Here is a 26762-nt window from a genome sequence, read left to right as displayed (position 1 = left end):
AAATATCTTGAGATTGACTTCAACAAAAATCTAAATTGGGATGGTTGCAGGAAGAAGAGAATCCTAGGTGGTTGGAAAGCTTGGTATGCTCTTCATAACAGATGTAGATAAGTAGAGCTTTGGGATTGGAAGGCCTCCCAAACTCTTTCTGGGCTTTTAGTTATTCCTGTTATTCTCTATGGTTGTGAATTATGGGCCAACAACACTTCAAGTTCATAGTGGAAGCAAATTGAGCAAATCCAAAAGCGCTTGATAACAAGCAAGTCCAAGATTAAAAATACGGTTCCTTATGATATCATGTTGAGTGAGATTGGGGCTGCTCCTATTGAAGCTATTGCTATGGTTCGTCTCATTAGGTATATCAAAAGAATTGGGCAAATGGAGGAAGGCATATGACCTAAAGCGGTTTTCAATGACACCTTGTGCAAAAGAAAGAAGACTTGGATGCAACAAAACATCAAATGGTTGAGTAAATGGAATATCTACCTAAATTCGTGCCCCACAAATAGTAAAGGGATAAAGACTTTTGTTATGGATAAGTTTCACAAATGGGCTTGGGGTAATGAGTTAGCGAGAAAGAAAAAATATTATATCACGGAGTTTAATCCTACTTTTGATCATCATCAAAAAGCTTATATAAGGGCTAATATTTCGTGGAAAGCTAAGTGTATTATTGCTCAATTAAGAACTAACTCGCATCAGCTCCGTAGTGAAACCGGTTGTTGGAAAAGACCAAAATAAACTTGGGAGGAAAGAGTGTGTATTTTTTGCACATCTGGGAAAGTTGAAACCGAAAAACACTTCATTTTAGAGTGCAACGCCTTCAAAGATGTTAGGGACAAGTATAATAAATTATTGACTGAGGGATCTGGGTATGATTTTTTCAGCAATGATTTTGTTGAGAGGTTGGGACCACTTGTCAGCATTTTACACAAAAAACAGACAGATTCAGAGAAATCAGTTAGATCTGATATGCTGTTCCATAGATTTTATTAAATCTCGTGAACATTAAAATAAATTTCTTTCTTTCTTTTCTTTCTGCATGGACAATGGACAATGACGGAAACACGTTAGCTTTTGGTTTTCCAAAAGCTTAACGTCGAAGAACATATATAAAGCTCATATGACCGCCGGCTTAGAGCTAATAAAAACGCAGGGCATCTGGTCGAATTGCGTGGCAAAGCTGTCATATCTGCAGCTTACAATTTGTTGCCCTGAAACAGATATACGTTCTCATGCCTGTAAATAAATAAATGATCATGGAAACCTCGAAGCTTGCATGGTTCCGACGGAAACTTGGCTTAGAAACCCTGCCATCTGACGAAGGGAAGCGAAAATTGGAAGAACAGAATCGAAGGCTCGCAGAGCAAAAGTTGGAGGAAGAGTGGAATCGAATAATTGAGGAGCTCCAGGCGTTGTGCATAGCCGTGAAAGCAGACGGAATTACCGATTTGCAGCATATATTGTGCTCCATGGTTCTTTCGGAATGCGTTTACAAGGTTAGAATCTTGTGCTTCGGAATATATTTCATTTTCAAGCTTTGGAACAGGGTTTCTGATCACATCAGTTCACAGAGGGACGCGGCTGTTATGATCGACGCGGTTAATAAATTCAAGGAAGATTTTGGCGGGTACCTTGTAAATTTGAAACGAGTTCAGCCGTGCTTAGACCATGTCCCTCACAGGTACTGCCCTTACGTTCTGTTTTCTTTTGTAATTTTCCAAATTTTTATTGATTTTGGCAAATCATGATATTCCAATTTTGTTTATTCAGTATCTTTAGCATAATTAAGACCATCATGGTACTTTACTTCTCTCTTTAGGGCTATTCTAATACATTGTGCTCCTCTTTCCAATGGCTGATCTCAGTGAACTATAAAGTGTTATACATTGGATGCACACAAGTGTTTCCTCCGTTTCTTTTGTCCGCCTGCTAGTTTGAGGAATTTTGTTGCAATTTATAGTTCTAAAGGGGGTTTGTGGTCATCTGGTATGCTTATGTGGGGCAAAACCTGTCTCAAAGGCTTGTCCAAACTGGAAAACGAAACCAATTTTATTTTGGCTATATTTGTGAAACACTCTTCTGTTTTCAGATCGATCCTCTCCTTAATCTTTCCTAGATCCTAAATGGAACTTCTGTAATTTAGTTGTTTCAGAGAGTATTTTCTCATTTAAGATTCGCTAGGTGTTGGCATGCACGTATTCCCATAATTGGCTTTTTTTAATCGATAATTTATCACTAGGTGTCGATGCAATCAATTTCTGTAACTTGTCTGCTTCGTTACCTTATTTATCAGCTTCCTTCTTTAAGATACTTACTGGATGCTTCTCCTTTCTGTTTACTCAGTAAGCCGATCAATGGGTGGCTAGAGAGAGGACGTACGCAGATAGTATATTCAAAACTTCTAGACTTCTCTCAACATTATCTCTTAGCCCCAGAATGACTTTGCAGATAGTATATTCAAAACTTCTAGACTTCTCTCAACATTATCTCTTAGCCCCAGAATGACTTTCTACGTCAAGCATGTTTCATAGATTTTGAATGGCACCATTATTCCTCCTAGGTGTATTCAACATGCTTGTTTAAATGGCACGAGGATCCCTCTTGGTATCTAAGAGTGCATTCTCTCATCAGTTGTAAGTTGGAATAGATCACCATATTCCATGTGGAGGTAGGTTTTTCTGCCTTTGTTTTCTTGGGGAGGTAGAGGACGAGGAGCATTTTATCTTTAGTTTGTTAATCTACAATTAAATTCAAGGGAGGTATCACTGTTTGTAAGATTGTACAGAGACTCTTGAGGGATCCTCTCCTTGCTTTGGTTTTACCTGCTCTTGCATTGCTTATTTTTTCTTTTGTTTTAGTCTCACTTTTTGTGTTCATAGGAACATAGGGTTCTTTCCTACCCTGCTATTTTTTTATTATAATTGGATGTACTTTGAGTTGTGTTGACAAACTTTGGTCAGTTGTGTATTTTAATATAATTTTGTTCAACCGCATTTAAGGATTTAATCTCAGTCACTCTTCCAGCTCTAAGGGTTCTCTCCTAACCTAATATTTTTTACCTGCTATTGGATGTACTCAAGAGTTTGGTCGTGTAATATGCACCCTGTTTTTTTTTGTGTTTTCCGTTTTGAATAGTTTTATAGAAGTAGATGGAGATGTAGAAAGTGGTATAACAATAGATTTATTTGCAGCAACGAAATAATTGAAATAACAACCCAAATATAATATTTTCGAAGTATTCATAAACAGCAATAAATCATCAAAACTGGAGATACCCAGATGGTGAAATAACATTACAATGCAATATCAGACAGATTTATTTGCGGATTTCAAATGATGATAAACAGCAGAAACCCAACAAACTGGCTTCATAAGCCCTAGATATCACCTCCTGAAGAACTCCAAATGTTGCAAACTAAATACGATTGGATTGCCAAACCCTAGGCATCCAAAATGCTCCAAGATACCTGCCAGAAAACCAGATGCCACCTTGAGGAAATCAAATTGCCCTTCACTAGCCTGTACGACCAGCCACATGAATAGAGCGACCAGCTATTAGGATGTACAGCCAATAAAATAAGATGTATAATCCGTAAATTATATCTCCAATGCTTCCAACTTTGCCTTCACAGTAAATTTCTGATCTTCTGTGATTTCTAAATAGAGATTAGAAATAGAAATCTTCAACAATAAAGCCCAACTGTGATTCCTGAGTGAAATCATCAATGAATCTTCTAGATTAGACCTTCCACTAATGTAGAGGATGTTCCTTGCGAGGGTTTTCATCCTCACAAAGCCACATGATGAAAAAGTTCAACCAGCCAAATCTGCTCTCAAAATAATAAACCAAGTGTGAAGAGACCAAAACCCCCACATTCCTTCTAGGTTTCACACCTTCTTAAATTTTAATTGAACACCTTATGTCTCCAATAGAGGCGCTCAATCCCATAGAGCTGCTTTATTAATATTTGCCATAAAACACTTAAAATACTTTGGGTGCCCATATAGACAAATATAAAAAAATTAAATAATGATAAAGATAATTATTTAATTCATCTTTATAACTTAATGTTATTAAAATTAAATACACTAAACCACATTAAAATCTTAATATCAATATCCAATGCATCCACTGACATTCCCAAAATAGAAACTTTGTCAACTGACCAAGCTGGTGTACAACTTGACACGTACTAAAAATAGTATGGGAAAATTGTCCAAAACCACTCCAGAAAAGGGTGCTATGCAAATCTCCACTGCTTGAGCTCAATAAAACACCCGTGATCACCAAATTAGCTGTATTAAATTGTTATTATGAGTCCCCTAATCCTAACTCATTAGCCTACGAGAACCAATTGAATAGGCTAACGGTCCACCATGCCGAAGTGCTTAGGAAGGGGATGTTACAGTTTGCCCTCCCCAGAATTGCTTGTCCCAAAGCAATTCCAACTTTGGATGATGTAAGATTTGCTCATTTTCTCACATTGCATCCTTTACCAACAAGTTCTTTGTAATGTCACCTTTGGGGATATACCTATTTTTGCCCAAAAATAACAATTCAAACAATACAATTTATTTACAAAGATTATTCTATGATTAAATTACATAATTGCAATTAAACTTAGAAAATTGTAATTCATTTGTTGGTGTTGGAAATAAGCCACACCCGGACCGACGATGGACTGGTCCAAAAGGGGCCAGTAGCTCAGTGGTAGAGCACTCCAGCAGCGTATGGAAGGTCCTAGGTTCGAGTCCTAGCTGGTCCATGTCTCAACATGGTATCAGAGCCAAGTTATCGAACCTGAGGCTATTCAATTTTGTGGAAAATTTAAGAACTAGTTTATATCAAGCATCCTATTTCTCTAATGGCCAATGCTATGAGATTCAAAGATAGACTTGGTGTGGGTGATGATTTCTCCGCATGGAAGTTCAGAATCAAGACGATTCTAAGGGAGAGCAAAGTCGAAACTTTTATCAAGACTGAATCTACGGAACTAGAGACTGAACCTGACAAAGCATCATGGATAGAAGGAAATGAAAAAGCAATCAAGATTATTGTTGATGGGGTGAGAAATAACATAATGCCCATTATAAAGAAACATGAAACGGCTTTTGAAATGTTCAAAGCACTTGTGAACACATTTGAGATATCAAATGCAAGTCGAACTCTGGCCTTGAGACGAGAAATCAATCATATAACCATGAACAAAGGAGAGACGGTAAACGCCTACTTCATGAGGATCTCAACTCTAAGAGATGAACTAGCAACCCTAGGATACGAGATCCAGAGCAAAGAGTTAACACTCATTGCTCTAGATGGGTTACCTAGTGCATGGGAAACATTTGTCCAGGGCATTAGTGCAAGGGACAAATATCTTGAGTTTGAAAGACTAAGAGATGACTGTCTCCAAGAGGAATCTAGACTGAATAAGAAAGGAATGAAACATAAGAATATAGATGAAGACCTACAAGTCCTAAACACTAACTCCACCAAGCAAAACAAGAAAAGGCAGTTTAGGAAGAGAAAAGGTCGTCAAGGCGAGAACACTTCAAAGAAGGACTTATCTCACATCCAATGTTACAGATGTGATCAGTTCGGACACTATGTTGCAAAGTGCCCGGAAAGAACCAAGCAACATGCTACATTTGCCAAAGCAGGAAAGACTACAGGGGAAGATGACTTCGGAAAATATGTACTCTACTCGGCACTCACAAGCCAAGATTCTAACAAGATCAACTCATGGGTGATTAACAGTGGTTCATCCAGGCACATCACAGGGTTTAGAGAAGTACTTGACTCCATGACAGAGGAGAGTGATGAGGAAGTAACCATCGGAGATGACTCCACACATCCAGTTAGAGGAATGGGAACTTGCACCATCAAATTGAAGACAGGCATATCCTTGCGGCTCGAAGGAGTACTATATGACCCTGACATCAAAAGGAATCTAGTCTCTATATCGACACTGGAAGATAACGGATACAGAGTGACATTCATGGACAACAGAGTATTGGCTTGGCCAAAGAACTCTTCCATCAAGAAGGCAAAGACCATTGGATAGAGACAGGGCTATTTGTATGAGCTGTGCATAGAACCCAACCTAGCCCTAATCCATGAAGCCACTAATGCAAATGAAGTTTGGCATAGAAGATTAGGCCATCTGAATTTTAGGGCTTTATCTTCAATGGGAAACCTTGTCACAGGTCTACCCAAGTTAAAGCAAGATCATTTAGGGGCATGCAAAGGATGTGCCCTAAGTAAAAATACCAAGGGTACATTCCAAAATAGTACTAGGAAAACTAGTAAAGTTCTAGAGTTAGTTCATTCTGATGTATGTAGACCTATGTCCGTACCCTCTCTAGGGGGATTCTTGTATTATGTAATATTTGTTGATTACTACTCTAGGAAGACTTGGATCTACTTTTTGAAATGTAAAGAATCAGAAGAGATCCTCTCCAGGTTTAAAGAATTTAAATCACTAACTAAAAACTACTCATGAAACAAAGTTAAAACCCTAAGAACTAACAATGGGGGAGAATACACATAAGATTCGTTTAAATAATTTTGTAGAGATAATGGGATTAAGAGGGAGCTTAATATACCTTATAACCCCCAACAAAATGGGGTAGCTGAAAGGAAAAATAGGACTATAGTCGAAGCTGCCAAGGCCATGATTCTAGATCAAAACCTTAACACAAATCTCTGGGCAGAATCATCCAGCACCACTATATATATACATAACAGATGCCCACACTCCCATCTTGAAGATAAAACTCCTGAGGAAGTATTCACTAAAATTAAGCTAGATATCAGCCACCTTAGGATATTTGGGTGTCCTGTCTATATCCATGTACCTAAAGAAAAAAGACTATAACTAGAGCCTTCTGGAAAAAGAGGAATGCTTGTAGGATATAGTGAAACCTCCAAAGCCTACAAAATCTATGTACCTGGTCAAAGAAATATTGAACTAAGTAGGGATGTAATCTTTGAGGAGGACTTAGCCTTCAAAAGAGCTCAGAGCTCCATAGAACCTGAAATCTATGTCCCTACTTCTAACTTAGATGAAGATCCTGCTCTTGAGTTTCAGAGGAGAATCTAGATGAAACTGAAAATGAAAATGAACACTCACCTAGAAATCTCAAGAAAAGACCACTATGGGCCACCAAAACAGTAGAAGAAGCTCAGAGGTTTGCTGCTCCTTCAGAAACCTTCAGAGAAAGCAAAAAGCCTAATAAATTTACTAGCTATGTTGCTCTTATGAATGATCTATCTAAAAATGAACCTGACAATGTAACTGATGCCTTTAAACATCAAGTATGGAAGGATGCTATGTCTGAGGAGTATCAATCCATAATGAAAAATGATGTATGGGAGATTGTTCCTAGGCCAACTAAGAAATCTATTGTTTCTTCTAAATGGCTTTTTAAGATCAAACATGCAGCAGATGGCAGTATTGAAAAACATAAGTCAAGATTTGTAGCTAGAGGGTTCTCTCAAAAGGAAGGAATAGATTATGAAGAAACATTTGCTTCCGTAGCCAGATATACCTCAGTAAGGACTGTGCTAGCCATTGCAGCAGCAAAGGGATGGAAGGTACATCAAATGGATGTAAAGACAACTTTTCTTAATGGAGAGATCTCTGAAGAAGTATACCTAGAGCAACCTGAAGGGTTTGAGATTTATCATGCAGAGTCTCATGTGTGTAGACTCAAGAAAGCTCTATATGGGCTTAAACAAGCTCCCAGGGCCTGATATGAAAGAATTGACACATATCTATCAAAACTAGGCTTCTCTAAAAATGATGCAGATCCTAATCTCTACTACAAACAGAACAAAGGTGATATGTTAATATTGATTTTATATGTTGATGACTTATTAATCACAGGAGAAGATCACCTTATAGATCAATGCAAGAAAGATCTATCCAAAGAATTTGATATGAAGGACTTGGGATTCCTTCATTATTTCCTAGGGTTGGAAGTATGGCATAATTCTAATAACATTGTTCTAAACCAAGGCAAGTATACCTTGGACATCCTGAAGAGATTTGGAATGCTAAACTGCAGACCCATGACCGCTCCAATGGAAACCAATCTTCATAAACTTAAAGAAGCAGCAGCAGAATCACCTTCTACTGACCCCACTCTATACAGGCAGATGATTGGGTCTCTTATGTACCTGGTAAATACAAGGCCAGATATCTGCTATGTAGTGAATGCTTTGAGTCAGTTTATGTGTGAGCCAAAGGAGATACACCTGGTTGCAGTAAAACACATTATGAGATATTTACAAGGCACCTTAAATCTTAGTCTCAAGTATGAGAAAGTTGATCTTAATCTACACGGATTCACAGATTTAGATTGGGCTGGAAGTGTGACTGACAGGAAAAGCACCTCTGGGTGCTGCTTCAGTTTGGGATCAGCTATGATATCCTGGATCAGCAAAAAGCAGTCTTCTGTAGCGCAAAGTTCCACCGAGGCCGAATACATTGCGGCCTCCATGGCTGCCCGAGAAGCAGTGTGGCTTAGAAAGTTACTTGTGGGATTGTTTGGTGATCCTATGAAACCTACTATTATCCATTGCGACAATCAAAGCTACATAAAACTCTCAGTGAATCGAGTGTTCCATGATAGATCCAAGCATATTGAGATTCCATACCATTACATGTGAGATATGGTAGACAAAAATGTGATCCAATAGGAGTATGTGAATATAGGAGACCAGACTGCAGATATTCTGACCAAACCCCTTTCCAAAGTGAAGGTTAATCACTTCAGAAAAGGGGTTTGGGTATGATAGAAAGGTAATCTGTTTTGTAAGCTATACTTGCATATTAATAAGATGTTTAATGTGTAAACTTCTTTGTCGTGTTAGGACTTCTATGGGTGTAACCCCCTGTGTTCATATTCAAGAAGTGACGACTTCTCAAATATTGTACACTTGTATGGGAACATCATAAGGTGACGATCTTATGATGTTCAAACCAGTTATCGTGATAGGATCTCTGGTATGTCATGGATGTGCCATGATTGTGTTGTGATATTACATTTGAAATAGAATGCTAGTGCACTTATCACAACTTGGATATGTTGAAAATTTAATTATTTTCATATGATTATCCTTAAGTATTGCGTGTGTAGGCAATACTGACATCATGTGCTTAGGTGATATCATGTCATTACAATATGACTAACCCCTTGTATCACGTTTTTAGGTGATACTTCATATTTGAATGGTATAATCCTATGTAGAGTAAGATTATGAAACCTCATAAGGAATCCTGACCATCATAAGAAATGAGATGATAGATATGGTAACTTTATCTTCCCTAGCTAAGAGGGAGTGTTGATTCAAGTAGCATCGATAAGATAAAACCGTATACCTATCTATTTACATCAAATGAAGAAAGACGGTAATGCAGATATATAATTCATATGAATGATTTATATATCGAACCTCTTCATTAGCGAATTGCAATTAAAAACATGTCCAAAACATTACCGATATATAATTGGGTTATATTAGAATTGACCCGAATTAGTTATCGGGCTTGTTTGACTTGATACCGATTCATTATCAGGTGTGTTTATATCGATCTGTTATAATTTACAATGGCACCGATTAGTTATCATAGACACCGAATGGATCGGTTGACATTTGGAAGAGTCATGACCAAGTGACATCTTGGTCGGACATGTCTGATCAAGGTGCCACTTGATCGTGACTACCTTACTATATATGCATCATTCAAAAGAAAGGGGATGACATTGAAATCGATACATGTTCATCCTCGATACCTGCAGCAAAGAAAGATCTTCAATATTATTACTATTCTTGTTACAATATTGAAGACAACAATATTAATGTCATAGTCATGATACCAAAATCTTAAATACACCATCTTGCATATAACTTGTTCATTAAATTGGAAATTGCAATAACATTTACATGGTATCTGAGCTAGGTCCAGGCTAGGAGCCCCAAGCACACGAGAGGTGTGGCTTAAGGGGGGGTGTTGGTGTTGGAAATAAGCCACACCCGGACCGACGATGGACTGGTCCAAAAGGGGCCAGTAGCTCAGTGGTAGAGCACTCCAGCAACGTATAGATATGGTAACTTTATCTTCCCTAGCTAAGAGGGAGTGTTGATTCAAGTAGCATTGATCAGATAAAACCGTATACCTGTCTATTTACATCAAATAAAGAAAGGCGGTAATGCAGATATATAATTCATATGAATGATTTATATATCGAACCTCTTCATTATCGAATTGCAATTAAATACATGTCCAAAACATTACCGATATATAATTCAGGTCAATTCTAATATGACCCGATTATATATTGGTAATGTTTTGGACATGTATTTAATTGCAATTCGATAATGAAGAGGTTCGATATATAAATCGTTCATATGAATCATATATCTGCATTACAGTCTTTCTTCATTTGATGTAAATAGATAGGTATACGGTTTTATCTGATCGATGCTACTTGAATCAACACTCCCTCTTAGCTAGGGAAGATAAAGTTACCATATCTATCATCTCATTTCTTATGATGGTCAGCATTCCTTATGAGGTTTCATAATCTTACTCTACATAGGATTATACCATTCAAAAGAAAGGGGATGGCATTGAAATCGATACATGTTCATCCTCCATACCTGCAGCAAAGAAAGATCTTCAATATTATTACTATTCTTGTTACAATATTGAAGACAACAATATTATTGTCATAGTCATGATACCAGAATCTTAAATACACCATCTTGCATATAACTTGTTCATTAAATTGGAAATTGCAATAACATTTACATGGTACCAGAGCTAGGTCCAGGCTAGGAGCCCCAAGCACACGAGAGGTGTGGCTTAAGGGGGGGTGTTGGTGTTGGAAATAAGCCACACCCGGACCGACGATGGACTGGTCCAAAAGGGGCCAGTAGCTCAGTGGTAGAGCACTCCAGCAGCGTATGGAAGGTCCTAGGTTCGAGTCCTAGCTGGTCCATGTCTCAACATCATTAACATCAAACATTATGATCATGAATAATCCCTATTGAAAATAAAACATCCTAAATGCATTGGGATTCATATTATAACTTTTTCCAACAGCCAACCATATTAGGAATTTGATGGGAAAGCACGATAGGACGCTCAGAGACTGCCCCCATAACTAAGCTCAAGAGTGCGGAATGACCATCCAAGTCAATTCAACCCCTTGGCCCACAAGCAAACCAACTTGGGGTGGTCTATTTAATTGAGGGAACCGGTACAGCTGCATCTCCCTACCACGTTTCCTCACTAATCCCTTATATGATTGTTTGTAGGAAAATCAAATGAATAATTACTAATCTTATATTTCTTGTTAGGATGCTGGGAGACTATCTTCCTCAACCAAGCTCAAGGGCACAAAACGAGCCTCCGAGTCATTCGGCCCCTTGGCCCACAAGTATGGCAGGACCTCCATTCCATCCAACTTGGGGTGGCATGCTTGATGATGGAAGATCGGTACTGCAACATCTTCCTAAGAGATTTATCTGGAGATTAATACAATAATATTTGCATACCAATTACTTTCCTTTTTATTATAGACTGCTGTTCTTAATTTCTAATTTAGGTTTATTTCTTAATTCTTCTCCAAATCAGACTTGATGATTCCATTTCACTTGATGATTGTTGATTGTTGTTGAATGATTGATTAATTGAATGAATTCCTTTGATTGTATGATTTGAGGTATTGGTGAGTGATGATTAAGTGATTGTTGATTAGATGATTGATGACTGATGATTGATGATTGATGATGTAATGAATGCTGGTTTGATATATTGGTGAATGATGATTGAATGAATGCTAATTTGATAGATTTAATTTGCTGATTGATTGTTTGCTTGATTTGATAATTGATGATTGCTTTTGTGGATCTATGAGTGATGATTGATAAGAGATCCTTGAATGCCTGGAATGATTTTCCTTTATAGTTTATTGGTGAAAGTGTCACCACCTTTTATAAGAATTGAGTCACCACCCTCCATTGCTGTTTTTAAGAGTAATAAATTATTTTTCAAATGGATCTCCCTTGGATGTCTTCCTCAAATGAAATTTTCTTCCTTTTATATCTCCAATGTGAGGGAGAGGTCACACCTCTTCATCATGTCTACCTTTTGAGTCACAACCTTTCACAATTATTACCCTTTGAAATAGTACAACCCTTCGCAATTTTTTGCCCTTTGAAAGAGACAACCTTTCACAATTAGCACCCTTTGGAAGAGTCACTTCCTTATTTACTTCTCATTCCTTTCTTCCTTCCATTAATCCTTTCTTAAGTCACATGCTCCATTCTTTCTTCCTTCCTCCATATCCCCTTTCAAATGAAGTTATCTTCTCCCTTTTATATCTCATGTTGGAGGGAGTCACAACTTTTTATTTCATGCCTTTTGACCATTCATTAAACTTAATTAAATTTTAATGATATTATATTTTAATTTAATTTAATTTTTATTCTTTTATATTTTAATTTTATTATTATTATTTTTTATTAAATCCTATTTCAAAAAGGGGACATTACATTCTTCCATTTATTCAAGTAGTCTTTTATGAGCTTTTTCTGCAGAGTACGCTCGCTGTAATCTATAATGGCCTATGGAATCAAGATTAACTTCCTGTCCTCATCTAATGATGGCAACTTTGATGAGGGAATCACATTATGCCCAAGTGCCTTTTTGAGCCTAGACACATGAAACACATTATGCACTCTGCTTCTAGCTGGTAACTGTAGCTCATAAGCTACTTTTCCAATCCTCTTGGAGACTCTGGAAGGACCATAAAACTATGGCTTAAACTTCTTTGACCCACTCTTCTTAAGAGTGGATTGTCTATATGGCTAGAGCCTCAAGTAAACCATATTACCCACCTCGAAATTGTGTTCAATTCAATGCAACATTGAACTTTTGCTGCTTTTGTGCCTGTTGCAAGTTTTTCTTCAATGATTTCGCAATATCTTGACTCTTCAGCAACAAATTTCTTGCCTTAGGCACTCTACTATCCCCAAAGAGCAAAACTCAACAAAGTTAGGTGCTTTGTCATGACCCCTCCTTGATCATTATATATATATATATAGATAGATAGATAGAAACAACACTATATACTGTGATTATACAAGGACAGTGAAGACGTTGCAGACCAAGACGTCCGTCATAGCTTATTGGTTGAAGACAATACAGCCCGATTCCTCTTTATTGACATTGTGAAGATATTTTGATGAGATCAGAAAACTAAATGATAATATGTAACAAGTATCGAAGAGACTAGGTGACACATATCAAAGAAACTTAAAACCATAATGGACCGATACTTATAAAACAATTCATCACATCTGATATTCATTAACTAATCGATGGTATTAAGTTGTTATTTCACATATCTGTATTTCATCTAACTAATAGTCATTAGCAATCAGCTGTATTAAATCGCTTTATAATTGACACAGCGATATTTAGTCTAACCGATAGTTATTAACTAATCGGTAGTATTCAATGATTGGGTTTGAATTGGTTGACCAATGCCAATCGATAATTACAATATGATGCACATGACCATTCACGTAGCGGTGTGATACGTGAACAATGCAAAGAGATGTGGCCCTTCCATGTAAGGGTAAAAATAATATATATATGTCATTTAAGATAGAAATACTTGGGGGGGGGGGGGCGGTTTGTAAAATGTAATAAGTCTGATAATGTTTTATGCAGAATTTAATATTAATATTAATATAGATTGCAATAAGTATGTCAGTCATTCCTAATTTCCTATGCAGTGGCAGACCATATCTGACGCATGTCAGATCTGTCTGGCCTCACAACCTTTAAATATAACTAATGCTTTCAGACAATGGGGGTATTAATAATCTATATGATAGGAAGAGAATTATGTGAAGACAGGGAAATAAATCAGAATATATATATATCAGACTGAAGACTAATCAGATTATATGTGACGACAAATTGTAACATTAAGGCATATACGTCAGGTATACAAATCGGAGGAAGTTATCCAGATAAGTTTTGTCTTCCAAACTAGTTTTAGAATCTTAAGTTAAATATTATAATGAATAGTATTCAGTTATGATAATATTATATTTTTTAATAAGTATGCTTAATATATGAAGCCCAATAATGTTCTTATGCAGAATTAATAGTAATAATAATATGGACTGCAACATGTATGACAGTCATACTTAATTTCATATATATATATTCATAATACATAAGAAATATATATACTTATAGTCTAAATCATGTTATTGCTTTCGGTATTTAAGAAGATGGAATTGAGATGTTCCAAAGAGGGGCAGTCTAAATCCAAGCAATAGGTTAAGTCCCAAGATAGGGTGGGGATCAGCGACCCATAAGCCTTGAGGGTATAGACCCAAGATAGGTAAGGGCTTGGATCTGTAAACTTTGAGGGAACCTATTGTAGTTGGTCTCTAAGCGCTTTGATAACATATGTAAACTTTCTCCCTTAAAATTGAAATAGTAGCAGAGTTTGTTATCTATATTAAGAACTATGAATAATGAAATTAATTAGCTAGGATACTATTACATGTGATATGATTACAATAGGATTGGCATAGGCGCTCTGCAACTTGTATGGATCTAGGGAGGATGCCCTGTCACCTTCCTCGGATTTCGAGCCAGTCTGTTGGCGTTCGCTTGTGAGGTCATCGTGGTGTCTTATCGTGTGATGCGTGTCCTCTTCCCCGTGCGGTTTTTAATTTTGAAGGGATTGATTTTCTTTTTTCGCATCGTGTTTGCCTTTGTCGTGCTCTGTTCTCTTCTTTATTTTTCTTCTTCCTTCGGCATGCTTGTTTTCTTTTGTGCCGATTTGCCTCTGGACTTAGGTTTCGTTCGTGCCCTTTCATTGAGGATGCTCGTGCGAGATTGATGGGTAGTCTGAGTAATGAAGATCCCTCTCGAAGGAATGATGAGAATGGCATCATTAATAATGAGGGGGGTCTGGGAAATGAGGCCGTCAGTCTGCAGAAGGAAGAGCATGAAAAACTCTCTTACAAGGCCATGGTTTCAGAGCATTCGGCCACCATTTGTCCGCCTTCTGCATGTTTTAATGGATCCTTTTGTAGGCCCAAGCGCATGGACACGGAGACCGCCTCGGGAGGAGCCACAATCGATGGAGATAGACGTGAACCCGGGGATGATATAGCGGCGGACGACCCCGGAGAAGGAGGAAATGGTAAGTCTCGTCCTCTTGGGTTGAAAACCCTCTCCCTGCCGCCTAATGAGGATATGGTTAAGGCTATTAGGGCCGAGCAATCTCGTTTAAGAAATATTGCAGTTTTCTTTGTATGCATGGATAGAGAATCGTTGCCTTCGAGGAAATTTTTTGATGATTGGATTGCTAATGTGTGGGGTAAAAAATTAGGAATTCATGTTAATTTCTGCAAAATGATTCAGAAGGGCTTGTTTTTAATTTTCTTTAAATCTCATAATATGCAAGATAGAGTCTTGAAATTTTTTTTTGGAATGTCGGGCGCTCTTTGTTTAGGGCTTTTCCTTGGTCCCCCAAAGGGAATGTAGAGCAGGTTATTGCTCATTCATCCCCCAATTGGGTTGAAATTGAAAATCTGCAGCCCGAATTTTGGCCTTTCATCTCTTAGATTTTGAAGTCCCTGGGCTCCGTTCTGCAAGTCGAGGGCTTGAGAACTACCCTCCCCCATTTGAATGCTCGGGCACTCGTTGCTCTTGACCCCGAGATAGTGTTTCCTGACATTATCTCTCTGGAATTTGAAGGGGAAAACTATGCTTGGGAAGTGTCCTTGTTGGGTAATTTGGGGGCATGTTTCTTCTGTAAAAATAATGGACATTTGAGAAAAGACTGCCCTTCTCTGAAGAAATCTCACAATGCTAATTTTAATATTGATGATACTAATAAGTTGAGAAGTGATTATAGCAGAATGCCAAAAGTTGTTTCCTCCTCGAAAGAGGGGGTCTCTGTACCTGTGGATACTCATTCCGACATGGGTAAAGAGACTGTTAAATCTGGCCTAGAATGCTCTACTGGTGATAGTAATGGAAATAAATTTGTTAGTCTTTCAAATCCTCTGTTTGAGGATGAATATGAGGTTGTTCAAGCCCCCCCTCATTAATGATCCCCCCAAGAACCTTGGCGAGTGTCAATCAGTACATTTTGATCCTCATTTCCTTGATCAAGGAAGGGCTGTGAATCCCTCTCTCCAACCCAGGTTAAACGCCCAATAGATTGCTCTTGCAAATATTAAGGAGAAGGCTGATCTTTTAAGAAATGCCACCCTAGTCCCATATGATTTGAGGGTGAGTAATCCCTTACCTGGTATCATGAACTCCGTGGTGGACGGTTCCTTTGATAGGCAGATTGTACCCTTTGGCTCAGATGGCTTAGTTAATAGTAGTAATGATGAGCAATTCATTGAAGTGGTTAGTAAAAAATTGAGAAAGAAAAGAAAAACATTTGATAGACAATCTCTCTCCAATGATAATAGTAAGAAAGTTAATGAGGTTCCTGAATGCTTCAATAGATTGTACAAGAACCAAAAACCCTCCTCCAAATAAGTTTTTACGATGATGCACATACATAGCTGGAATGTTACGGGCCTGGAAATGTCTGATAGGAAATATGTTGACTAAGTGTTGAAATTTCCTCCCTTAAAGACAAAATTCTAGGAAAAGTGAAAAAATTGACTAAGTGTTGGAATTTCCTCCCTTCAGGACAAAATTCCAGGAAAAGTGAAAAAAATGACTGTGTTGGAATTTCCTTCCTTCAGGATAGAATTCCAGTAAAAGTAAAAAATTGATTAAGTGTTGGAAATTCCTTCCTTCAGGACAAAATTCCAAGAAAGTGTTAAATTTGGCTAAAGCTTGAAGAAATTCCTTCCTCGGGGAAGAAATGTGCCCAAGGTGAAGAATTTCAAGGTATAAGGAAAATTGGCCAAGTAAGAAGATTTTCTCTCTCCAAAGCTCAGGACAAGACAAAACTGGCATGCACAAGTGGATGCCATTTTGTGTTGAAAATTGTAGCTAGCTCGGATACTTGACTATTGAATTTTAATGTTGTCAATGACAATTAAAATTCCTATGTATTACCTCATGCAATCCGAACCACTTAGGGCTGGGCCCAAATACATGTAACTTGTAATTATGTCTTGCTATGAATATTGGGCAAGACCTATATATAATGTAATTTGTGGATAGGACAGGCCCTATAAATGTAACTTGTAATTTGGTTTGACCCTAATTGGGCGATGTAACTTGTGGTCCTATATTGAATGTAACTTGTAACTTGTGAATAGGGCAGGCCCTATCTTATGTATCTTGTAATCTTAACCCTATGTTTTGGCTCCAAGTTGAAAAGGCCGGCCTAGAGTGAATTGGGAGGCTGAGTCACATATATATACAAGGCTTAGTCATTGTATCCATACACACTTAGCGAATTGTCTTCAATCAGAAAATTATCTCCTTCATTCAACAAATTGTTCTTTGAGTCAGTGAACTATAATTTAAGGATAGCGAACCATCTTGCTGTGACAATGAAGAAGATTCTAGAGACAACGAACTGTCCTCAAGGGTAGCGAACTTCATCTTGTGGACAACGAGCTTCATTTGAAGGCTTCAAACTATCATTGATGACAACGATCTTCATTCTAGATACAACGAACTATTCTCAAGGGTAGCGAACTTCATCTTGTGGACAACGGGCTTCATTTGAAGGCTCCGAACTATCATCAATGATAGCGATCTTCATTCTAGAGCAGCCAACACTATCTCTGGGGCAGCGAACCTCCTTAACAGCAGATACCTATTCTTAGAGATAAGTTTATCATTTGTATATCCTTGGTTGAAGGCGTTATCCTATTGTGCATAGTTTGCTGGTTCTGATTGCTTCAAGTGTTGAAGCCATATTGTAAGATACTTCTGATTATTGCATAATAAGATTTGAGATCTATAGCTGGGTTTTTCACCTACAAGAGGGAGGTTTTCCCAGGGTATTCTTGGTGTTCCTTGTGCACATTGTTTTGCTTTCTGTTATTGCTATTTTTTTCTACAGTCTGATCCTAAAATTAACATGGTATCAGAGCAGGTTCTTTCTATAAAGCCTAACAGCTTGAAGGTAGATCTTGTATTACTTCTTTTGTAGGACTAGGGCTAGCATGAATCGGCAACAAATTTGGACAATATACCTGTTGGCAACTTGAGGGCGTCGATGGGATGATAGCAAGAATAAGATTTCAGGTGTTCTCATTCCTCTATTCTCAATTGTAGGGTCCACTTGGTTTGGAGATTTGCATCTGATTGCCTTATTGTCATTGGTGTCTTATCTAGTGCACAAAGTACTCTTGCTTGTTAACTACTTCATTTGAGGGTGCTTTCATATGGCGGTTTGTGCACTTGTTTTCAGATCTCAGTATTCCTCTAAGGGTTGCATAACTATCTTCCTAGGGTTTGTAACAATCACCCTAGTTCGAGCTTTGTTTTTGTGTTAAGAATTTGTTCTAATCCTGTTTGAATTATTGAAGTTAGTTATGCCCTACTCTCTATTTTGAGTATGTTTATCTCTCAACCTATTTGATGTGGTTTATGCATTGATCTAAATACATCCTTGGCACTTAAGACTTAAACATGTGTATTCAGATATAAATCTAGGAGTATTATGATGGATATAATAGCAAGCACAAATAGGAAGATGAATAAATTTATAGGAGATTCAGAAACATGGAACCTTAGTTATTGGTGTGGTAGGCATGTAAAGCTAAGATGTCTTAGTCATCCTATTTAGTATCTATGCCCAATGATGACCTTACTATCTTCATATTATGATCTGATCCTCTATGATACTTGCTGCATAGTTCTGATACACCGTATTCTATCGAAGTCTTGAAATGATCAATAGTCTTGCAGCTTTGGAATTATATACTCTTATGGTGTGTCTCTTGATTTGCATCAAATCTTTTATGGGCTGTATCTTCTGTTCTATGAGTGTTTTATGTTTGGATAAAGTTGTCATGTAGGGTTGTGACTGTGCAACTCTTGGTTCTCATCAGCTCTTTGTAAAAGCTCTCATGATCCTTGTTATACTTTTATTTTAACCTTGCTCTGCTCCTCTTGTGTAGAGGATTGCCGTTAGCTCTAATGCATTTTTTGTCATGGCTTTCATCATCCTCACATAATATTCATTGTGACATTATCTCTTCAATTTAAGCGTGACATTATCTCTTCAATTTAAGCATACTGCCTATTACATTATTTGAAGTAAATATTCTCTTGATGATGAAACCTAAGATGAATGAGGTATATAACTTATTGAAGTTGGCTTTCGATCATATGCTTGTGCTCAACTACAATGTGTATCCTTTTTGAGTGGTTGATACTCATATTTGATTTTACGCATTGGTTGGAAAGACAATTTGGCTTATATACCTTGCTTATGGATTTTGTAAAATGTTTTTTGAAGTCATACACTTGCCTTAGTTTTCTGATTTAGCTAACTCTCTGTTATTCAAATATGGAAAACAATTTTAGAATGTTGTGTATTTACACTATGGTTGAAGTTGATCATAGACTGGCAATATCCTTTTGAGCAATCTTGGCATATGTTGTCAATGGTGGAAGTCTAGTCAATAAGGAGATAAGTTACTCATGTTGATGCTTCTCTTCAAGAGATTCTTGAATTACCATGCCTACAAGCTTAAGAGGAAGCTTGGTTTCTTCACTTGAAGGTATGCATTGATCATAATGATTGTGCTATGGGTCCATTTCGTAAAAGTGAAGTAAGGAAAAGATTGACATTTCTCATCTTTGATTTATGGCCGCCTTCCTTGATTGATTCTTATATTATGCAATCTTCATGAGACTTGATTACCACAGTTTTATATTAAGAATCAAGAGGGAGTTCCATATGGAAGTTTTTGAAAATATGAAGCTAGATGCGTAGCTCATAGTTAGAAGGAAACATTTGCTCTTGCTGCTAGATATACTAATATTAGAACCACTATAGCTAATGCTGTAGGCTGGAAGTTAGATATAAAGACTTTTTTCTTAATGTTGTCGATATTGAATGACTAGAAGGTTATGAGAATCAAGATAGAGAATCTCATGTGTGCAGATTAAAGAAAAGCTCTTTACCGTCTTAAGCAAGCTTCTTGAACTTGGTATGAGAATATTGTCAAGTATTTGATTAGTTTAGGATCTTGCAAGAATGATGCTGATTCTAATCTTCACTTTAAAAGTATTCAATAGTGAACTGCTAATTCTGTTTCTTATATATATGTGAATGATTTATTTCTAACTCTTGGAGATAGTCTCATCATTGGATGTAAGAAAGAATTAGCCACTGAATTTCGAATGAAGGATCTAGGCCTATTGCATTACTGTTTAGAACTAGAAGTATGGCAAAGATCTTATCCTTAGTCAAGAAAATATATCATTGATATGATGGATTGTAAATCTATATCTACTCCTATGGAAACTAACTTAAAGAAGTTGAGTATTTCTGTAGCTAATTCTGATTTTGCAGATCCTTCAGAGTACAGGCAGTTGATTGAATTCTTGATGTATCTAGTTAACACTAGACCAGATATTTGCTATGGAGTGAGTGCACTTAGCCAATTCATGAACCATCCAAAGCATGTTCACTTGGTGGCAGCCAAGCACATCCTGAGATACTTGCGTGGAACAGTTGGCTATGGGCTGAAGTATTCAATCAACACAATGATCAATTTGGAAGGCTACTCTAATTCTGATTGGGCTGGTAGTGTTATTGACAGAAAAAGCACTTCAGGAATTTGTTTCAGCTTGGGTTCCGCTATGATCTCTTGGGTCAGTAAGAAACATTCCTCAAGCTGAATACATAGCTTCAAGTGTGGCAACTAGAGAAGCAGTTTGGTTTCGCAAACTTCTTGCTGGGTTGTTTGGACAACCTTGGGAATCCACTGTTATTTATTGTGATAATCAGAGTTGTATGTCTAATAATCTCGTGTTTCATGACAGGTCAAAACACGTGGAAACTCATTATCACTATGTTCGTGATATGGCACAAAGAGGTGCCATCCAACTGAAATATATCAGCACTGATGAATAGGTTTTAGATGTTCTCACGAAGCGTCTAGCTCAAGTGAAGTTTGAGTACTTCAGAGAGAAGCTTGAAATTGTGGAGAACACAGTATTGATTGAGAGGGAGTCTCAATCCTAGTGATGCAATTTAGTTTGCATCTTCCACCCTTTGCGGGCAATGCAAGGTGGGGTCACCCTCTGCGGGCAATCCTAGTGATGCAATTTAGTTTGCATCTTCCACCCTCTGCGGGCAATGCAAGGTGACATTGTATATTTCATCTGGGAGAAGGCTGAGTTGTAAGACCTCTTCCATCCTCTGCGGGTAATGCAAGGTGGAGTCACCCTCTGCGGGTAATGCAAGGTGGATCCATCCTTTGCGGGCAATGCAAGATGGACATTATGAAATGAGTTCATGATATTTATGTGTTTTATTACAGGTATACTCTATGGAGTTTATACACTCATCCTTGTGGACAATGCAAGATGAAGGTCATGAATGGATCATGACAAGTGGCAGCTATCCTCCCTAGCTAAGAGGGAGTATTGAAAATTGTAGCTAGCCCAGATACCTGACTATTGAATTTTAATGTTGTCAATGGCAATTAAAATTCCTATGTATTACCTCTCATGCAATCCGAACCACTTAGGGCTGGGCCCAAATACATGTAACTTGTAATTATGTCTTGCTATGAATATTGGGCAAGACCTATATATAATGTAACTTGTGGATAGGACAGGCCCTATAGATGTAACTTGTAATTTGGTGTGACCCTAATTGGGCGATGTAACTTGTGGTCCTATATTGAATGTAACTTGTGAATAGGGCAGGCCCTATCTTATGTATCTTGTAATCTTAACCCTATGTTTTGGTGCCAAGTTGAAAGGGCCGACCTAGAGTGAATTGGGAGGCTGAGTCACATATATATACAAGGCTTAGTCATTGTATCCATACACACTTAGTGAATTGTCTTCAATCAGAAAATTATCTCCTTCATTCAACAAATTGTTCTCTGAGTCAGTGAACTATAATTTAAGGATAGCGAACCATCTTGCAGTGACAGTGAAGAAGATTCTAGAGACAACAAACTATCCTCAAGGGTAGCGAACATCATCTTGTGGACAGCGAGCTTCATTTGAAGGCTTCGAACTATCATTGATGACAACGATCTTCATTCTAGAGATAGTGAACTATCCTCAAGGGTAGCGAACTTCATCTTGTGGATAGTGAGCTTCATTTGAAGGCTCCGAACTATCATTAATGACAACGATCTTCATCCTAGAGCAGCGAACACTATCTTTGGGGCAGTGAACCTCCTTAACAATATATACCTATTCTTAGAGATAAATTTATCATTTGTATATCCTTGGTTGAAGGCGTTATCCTATTGTGCATAGTTTGCTGGTTCTGATTGCTTCAAGTGTTGAAGCAATATTGTAAGATACTTCTGAGTATTGTATAATAAGATCTGAGATCTATAGTTGGGTTTTTCACCTCCAAGAGGGAGGTTTTTCCAGGGTATTCTTGGTGTTCCTTGTGCACATTGTTTTGCTTTCTGTTATTGCTATTTTTTTCTACAATCTGATCCTAAAATTAACATTTTGGGCATGTAAGAATTAATTGTATGTGGGCATAATGGGCATTCAATGAATATTCCCACCTTGTTGCATCATGTGTGGAGAATCTTTTTGGGGAAAACCCTAATTAGGGTTTTGCATGTAGCCAAGGCATGGAACTTATATAAAGGGGTGACCCCTTCATTTGTAAAGTGGAAGGAGATTTATACGAAATTGTTGCAATAAGTTTTGAGATAATAACAGTGAAACATTGTTCTCTGATGGTGTTTAGTTCAGAGTTTTGTGACTCATGGCGAGTCACTCGAGTCAGCGGGCTGGGTGACTCTGACTCGGGCTCGGACGGGTTAGGGGGCATGACTCGCCTGCCTTGCTGAGTCAGTGAGTCACTCTTTGACTCGTCGAGTCCGAGGGTCGTGCCCTGACCGGGGTCACGATCCTCGGCCGGGTCACGACCCTCGGACCTGGCGAGTCAGGGAGACTCGCCGGGTCCGAGGGTCGTGACTTATGCATTTTAATTATTCATTTTATAATCTACCTTTAAAGTTGGAAATGAGACTATTTTTTTTTTCTTTTCCTCATCTCAGATAGATGGTGGCAAATGTTTGGGCCTTCAACCCCAAACCTTCAAAAAATTGCCATTCGCATATTGAGCCAGCCATGCAGTGCTTCTAGATGTGAGCGCAACTGGAGCATGTTCGAGCACGTCCACTCGAAGAGGCGAAATAGATTGTGTGTGGAGAGGTTGAATGATCTAGTCTTTGTTCATTACAACCTCCGTCTTAGGACCAGACAGATTTTGGACGCTGACTTCTCTCCGATCACTCTAGAGGAAGTCGACCTCGAGTCCGATTGGCTCACTGAGTCCACCGATCCAGTCTTCACTGCTGAGGACCTTGAGTGGGTTGACTAGGTAGACAAAGAGGCTGAGGTTGTGGCTATGGCAGAGGAGGAGGATAGAGCACGATCAGGGACAACACCTATGGCTACTCAGACTGGCACATCACAGGCAGAGACTATGGCTACTCAGTCATCTAGGACCTACCTTAGACGCCTTTGTAGGAGGCAGATAGACGAGGCTGAGTCAGAGCCTGAGCCATAGACTTGTTTTTGTTTACACTTTACAGTTACATATATGTTTGGGAACATTTGAAGTCATGGATTTTATATACATTGGACATCATTTATAACTCTATATATCTATGTTTTCTAATTCCTTCAGCTATAATTTACATTTCTACGCATGTGATGGATGTATGTTTATGTATGTGATCAAATTAGCTTCTATCTAATGATGTTATAGTGTCTTTAAGCTTAATTCAATAATGGGTGTATGAAACAAGTTTTAAATCGTTAAAAATCTCTAAATTGCAAAGGTTTTCTTATTTTGCTGAGTCGTTGCCGAGTCCGAGCCGAGTCAGCCTTGCCGAGTCCGAGTCTGGGAACTTTGGTTCAGTTAAGTTATTTTTCAAAACTTGCATGGTTTCACCTTCCTCACTGTTGTGACGTTTTCACACATCGCCCCATTGCAAATGGGGACCCATGTTTTTTGCTCGTTTTGCTCGTTTTCGCTTTGCTTTTTCTAGGATTTTGTTAGTTTGTTAGTTGTCTGGATTTAGGGTCAAGCCTTAGGGTTCTAATTACCGTCTTTTCGGACCAAAATCCAGTCAGTTTTGAGAGCTTTTTGAGCTTCCTTTCGTAGGATACAAATTTTGAATGAAATGAATTCGCCAGAATGGTCTAATTTTCAATTGGAATGTTGATGCAGAGCTTAAATTTGTCTAAGTGTTGAAGATGAAATGTGAATTTTTGTCCAACTGAATATTTTTGACCAAATTTTGACTTTTTTGAATTTTGATCCTAAGCATTTCAAATGATTTGTTTTCGCCTTGTGAAGTGATAAAATGTGTAAAATCATGATATTTTGGCCTGTAGGAGCAAAATCGCTCCTGTCCCTCAGTGAAGGACGGGAGCTCGTTTTCAAATATCTTACTATTCCTGCAGGGTCAAGATGAATTACGAATTGGAAGTGATGGAGAAAGGCGAGATCTTTCCATTGAATATAAATTGAAGATTTTCATGAGCACAGAAATGCCTCCAGGAGCAAAATCGCTCCTGTCCCTCAGTGAAGGACCGGAGCTTAAAATCAAATATTGCTTTGTCCTTGCAGGATTTTAACGTCTTGACGATGTGAAAAGGTCCAAAGAGGTACATTTTATCAAATGAATATAACTTGAAGTGCTGTCGGGGAGATCACATGGATAAGCAAGTCCGGCTTGAGTGAGGTCCTGATCCTGAAATTTGGCTAAGTCTGGAATGTCCTGACCCTGAAATTTGACTAAGTCTGGAAACTGAAAAAACCTCCAAAAACTAGATTTTGCAATATAACTCCTGGAGGTCTGAAACCACTCTCAAACATCCTGAAAGTATATATGGAATATAACTTAAAGTATAAGAAAGAAGAAACATAGAAGGAAATGTCACTTATACTTTAAGTTATATTCCATTAAAAATGTCCTGATCGAGAGTGCGAAAAGTCAAATTTCGCTCGTGTCCTTCTCCAAGGGTCCAGAGCGAAATGCGCTCGTGTCCCTCTCCAAGGGACCAGGGCGAATCGCTCGTGTCCCTCACCAAGGGTCCAGAGCGAAAATGCTTAGTTGAGCCATTCCTGACCTTGTTTGGACGAATCGAGACATCAAAGGCATGGTGAAGGACGAAATGAGCATGATAGAACATCCAGACTTGATCAAAAACAATGAAATGATGAAGTTCTTGCCTAGAGGGTCAATTTCGCTCTTGTCCCTCACTGAAGGACCAGAGCGATATTAGGTATATTGATCAACTCATGCAAGAATCACGTAAGGTCAAGGTTTCGCAATGTTTTAGAGGGTCCAAGGGACAAGGGCGATACAAGGATGATGTTGCTTCCTACGCAAGTTCAAAGACGATCCAAGTTTTTTTTTAGCAAGCACAAACATTCAAAGGCCGTCGCAATGATGAAATTCGCACCCTATAGCCTAGATCGCTCCTGTCCCTCAGGAAGGGACCAGGGCGATGTTGAATGCATTGGTCATTTCATGCAAAATTTACGTAAGGACAAGACTTCGCAATGTTTTAGAGGGTCCAAGGCATCGTATGAAGATAATTCGCAAGGGTTTTCAACGTCCAAACATCGCCAAACAATGTAAAAGCCTCCCATCGCTCCTGTCCTTTGGACAAGGACCAGGGCGATCTTATCAAAACACTCACGTTCCTTCAAGATCAAAGCAAAACGAGGTTAGGAAGAGCGAAGGACGGCGTCTAGAAGACATTGCAAAGGAGATCAAAGTGTAAAGTTGCCAAGGTCAAGGAAAAGGACATGGATCGCTCCTGTCCCTCTCCAAGGGACAAGGGCGATGACCCCTTAAAATGACCAAACACATAATGAAGACAAATGAATCAAGCGCAAAAGGAACAAGTAAAGTATGTTATTCGCCAACAATGAAAGATCGAAATTAAAAGATGCAAGATGAACGTGAAAAACATGGATCGCTCCTGTCCTTTGGACAAGGACCAGGGCGATATGCACTTAAAAGACACCCATATGCGCACACAAGGCAATCAAATTCGAAAGACCATCGAGATGATCGATTTTCAACGTGGAGATGAAGGAGTTGGACGTAAGAAATGCAAAAATCGAGACCAAAGTCATGGATCGCTCCTGTCCCTCTCCAAGGGACCAGAGCGATGAGGTACGTCCCTTTGTTTTCCAGTTTTGGCGTCAAAATAAACAATTCGAATTTTCCTCAAATGCTAAATCGATTTAAAAATTGAATATCCATTTTATTTAGCATTTAATATGGCGTTATCTTTTATTAATTATTTTTTGCCTTTATTTAAAAATCGAAATTCACATTTAAAAAACGCAAGGCATTTATAATTAATTAATTAATTAATAAAAATCGATTTGGAGCGCTCAGTTAAGCAAGTCGGCCTTGTTATTTTATTGAAAATCATTTAAAAAATGGTTTTATTTATTCAAGTCGGCCAAAGTGGGTAAAAGGTGTGAAGCGCTATATAAGGGGAGTGGAAATTTTCATTTTCACATAATCA

The 26762-nt window shown here is 38.2% G+C and overlaps 1 protein-coding gene across 3 annotated transcripts in view; it reads left to right on the top strand.

The window, feature by feature from the left end:
• Positions 1-945: 945 nt before the first annotated feature.
• Positions 946-26762, top strand: part of LOC131076201 (uncharacterized) — a 109903-nt gene continuing 84086 nt past the window's right edge. For 2 of the 3 annotated variants that reach the window (XM_058013256.2, XM_058013255.2), the window contains exons 1-2: positions 965-1499; positions 1575-1684. In XM_058013256.2, coding sequence (XP_057869239.1) covers positions 1672-1684 — 13 coding nt within the window. In that variant the 5' untranslated portion in view covers positions 965-1499; positions 1575-1671. Of the gene's footprint in view, positions 1500-1574; positions 1685-26762 lie in introns of all 3 variants that reach the window. The other variant, XM_058013257.2, reaches the window with a different exon arrangement.

The sequence above is a fragment of the Cryptomeria japonica genome, chromosome 3 (assembly GCF_030272615.1).
Source record: "Cryptomeria japonica chromosome 3, Sugi_1.0, whole genome shotgun sequence".
Taxonomy (NCBI): domain Eukaryota; kingdom Viridiplantae; phylum Streptophyta; class Pinopsida; order Cupressales; family Cupressaceae; genus Cryptomeria; species Cryptomeria japonica.
Note: the sequence above shows the minus strand (reverse complement) of the source record. Positions and strands in the feature narration are given on the sequence as shown.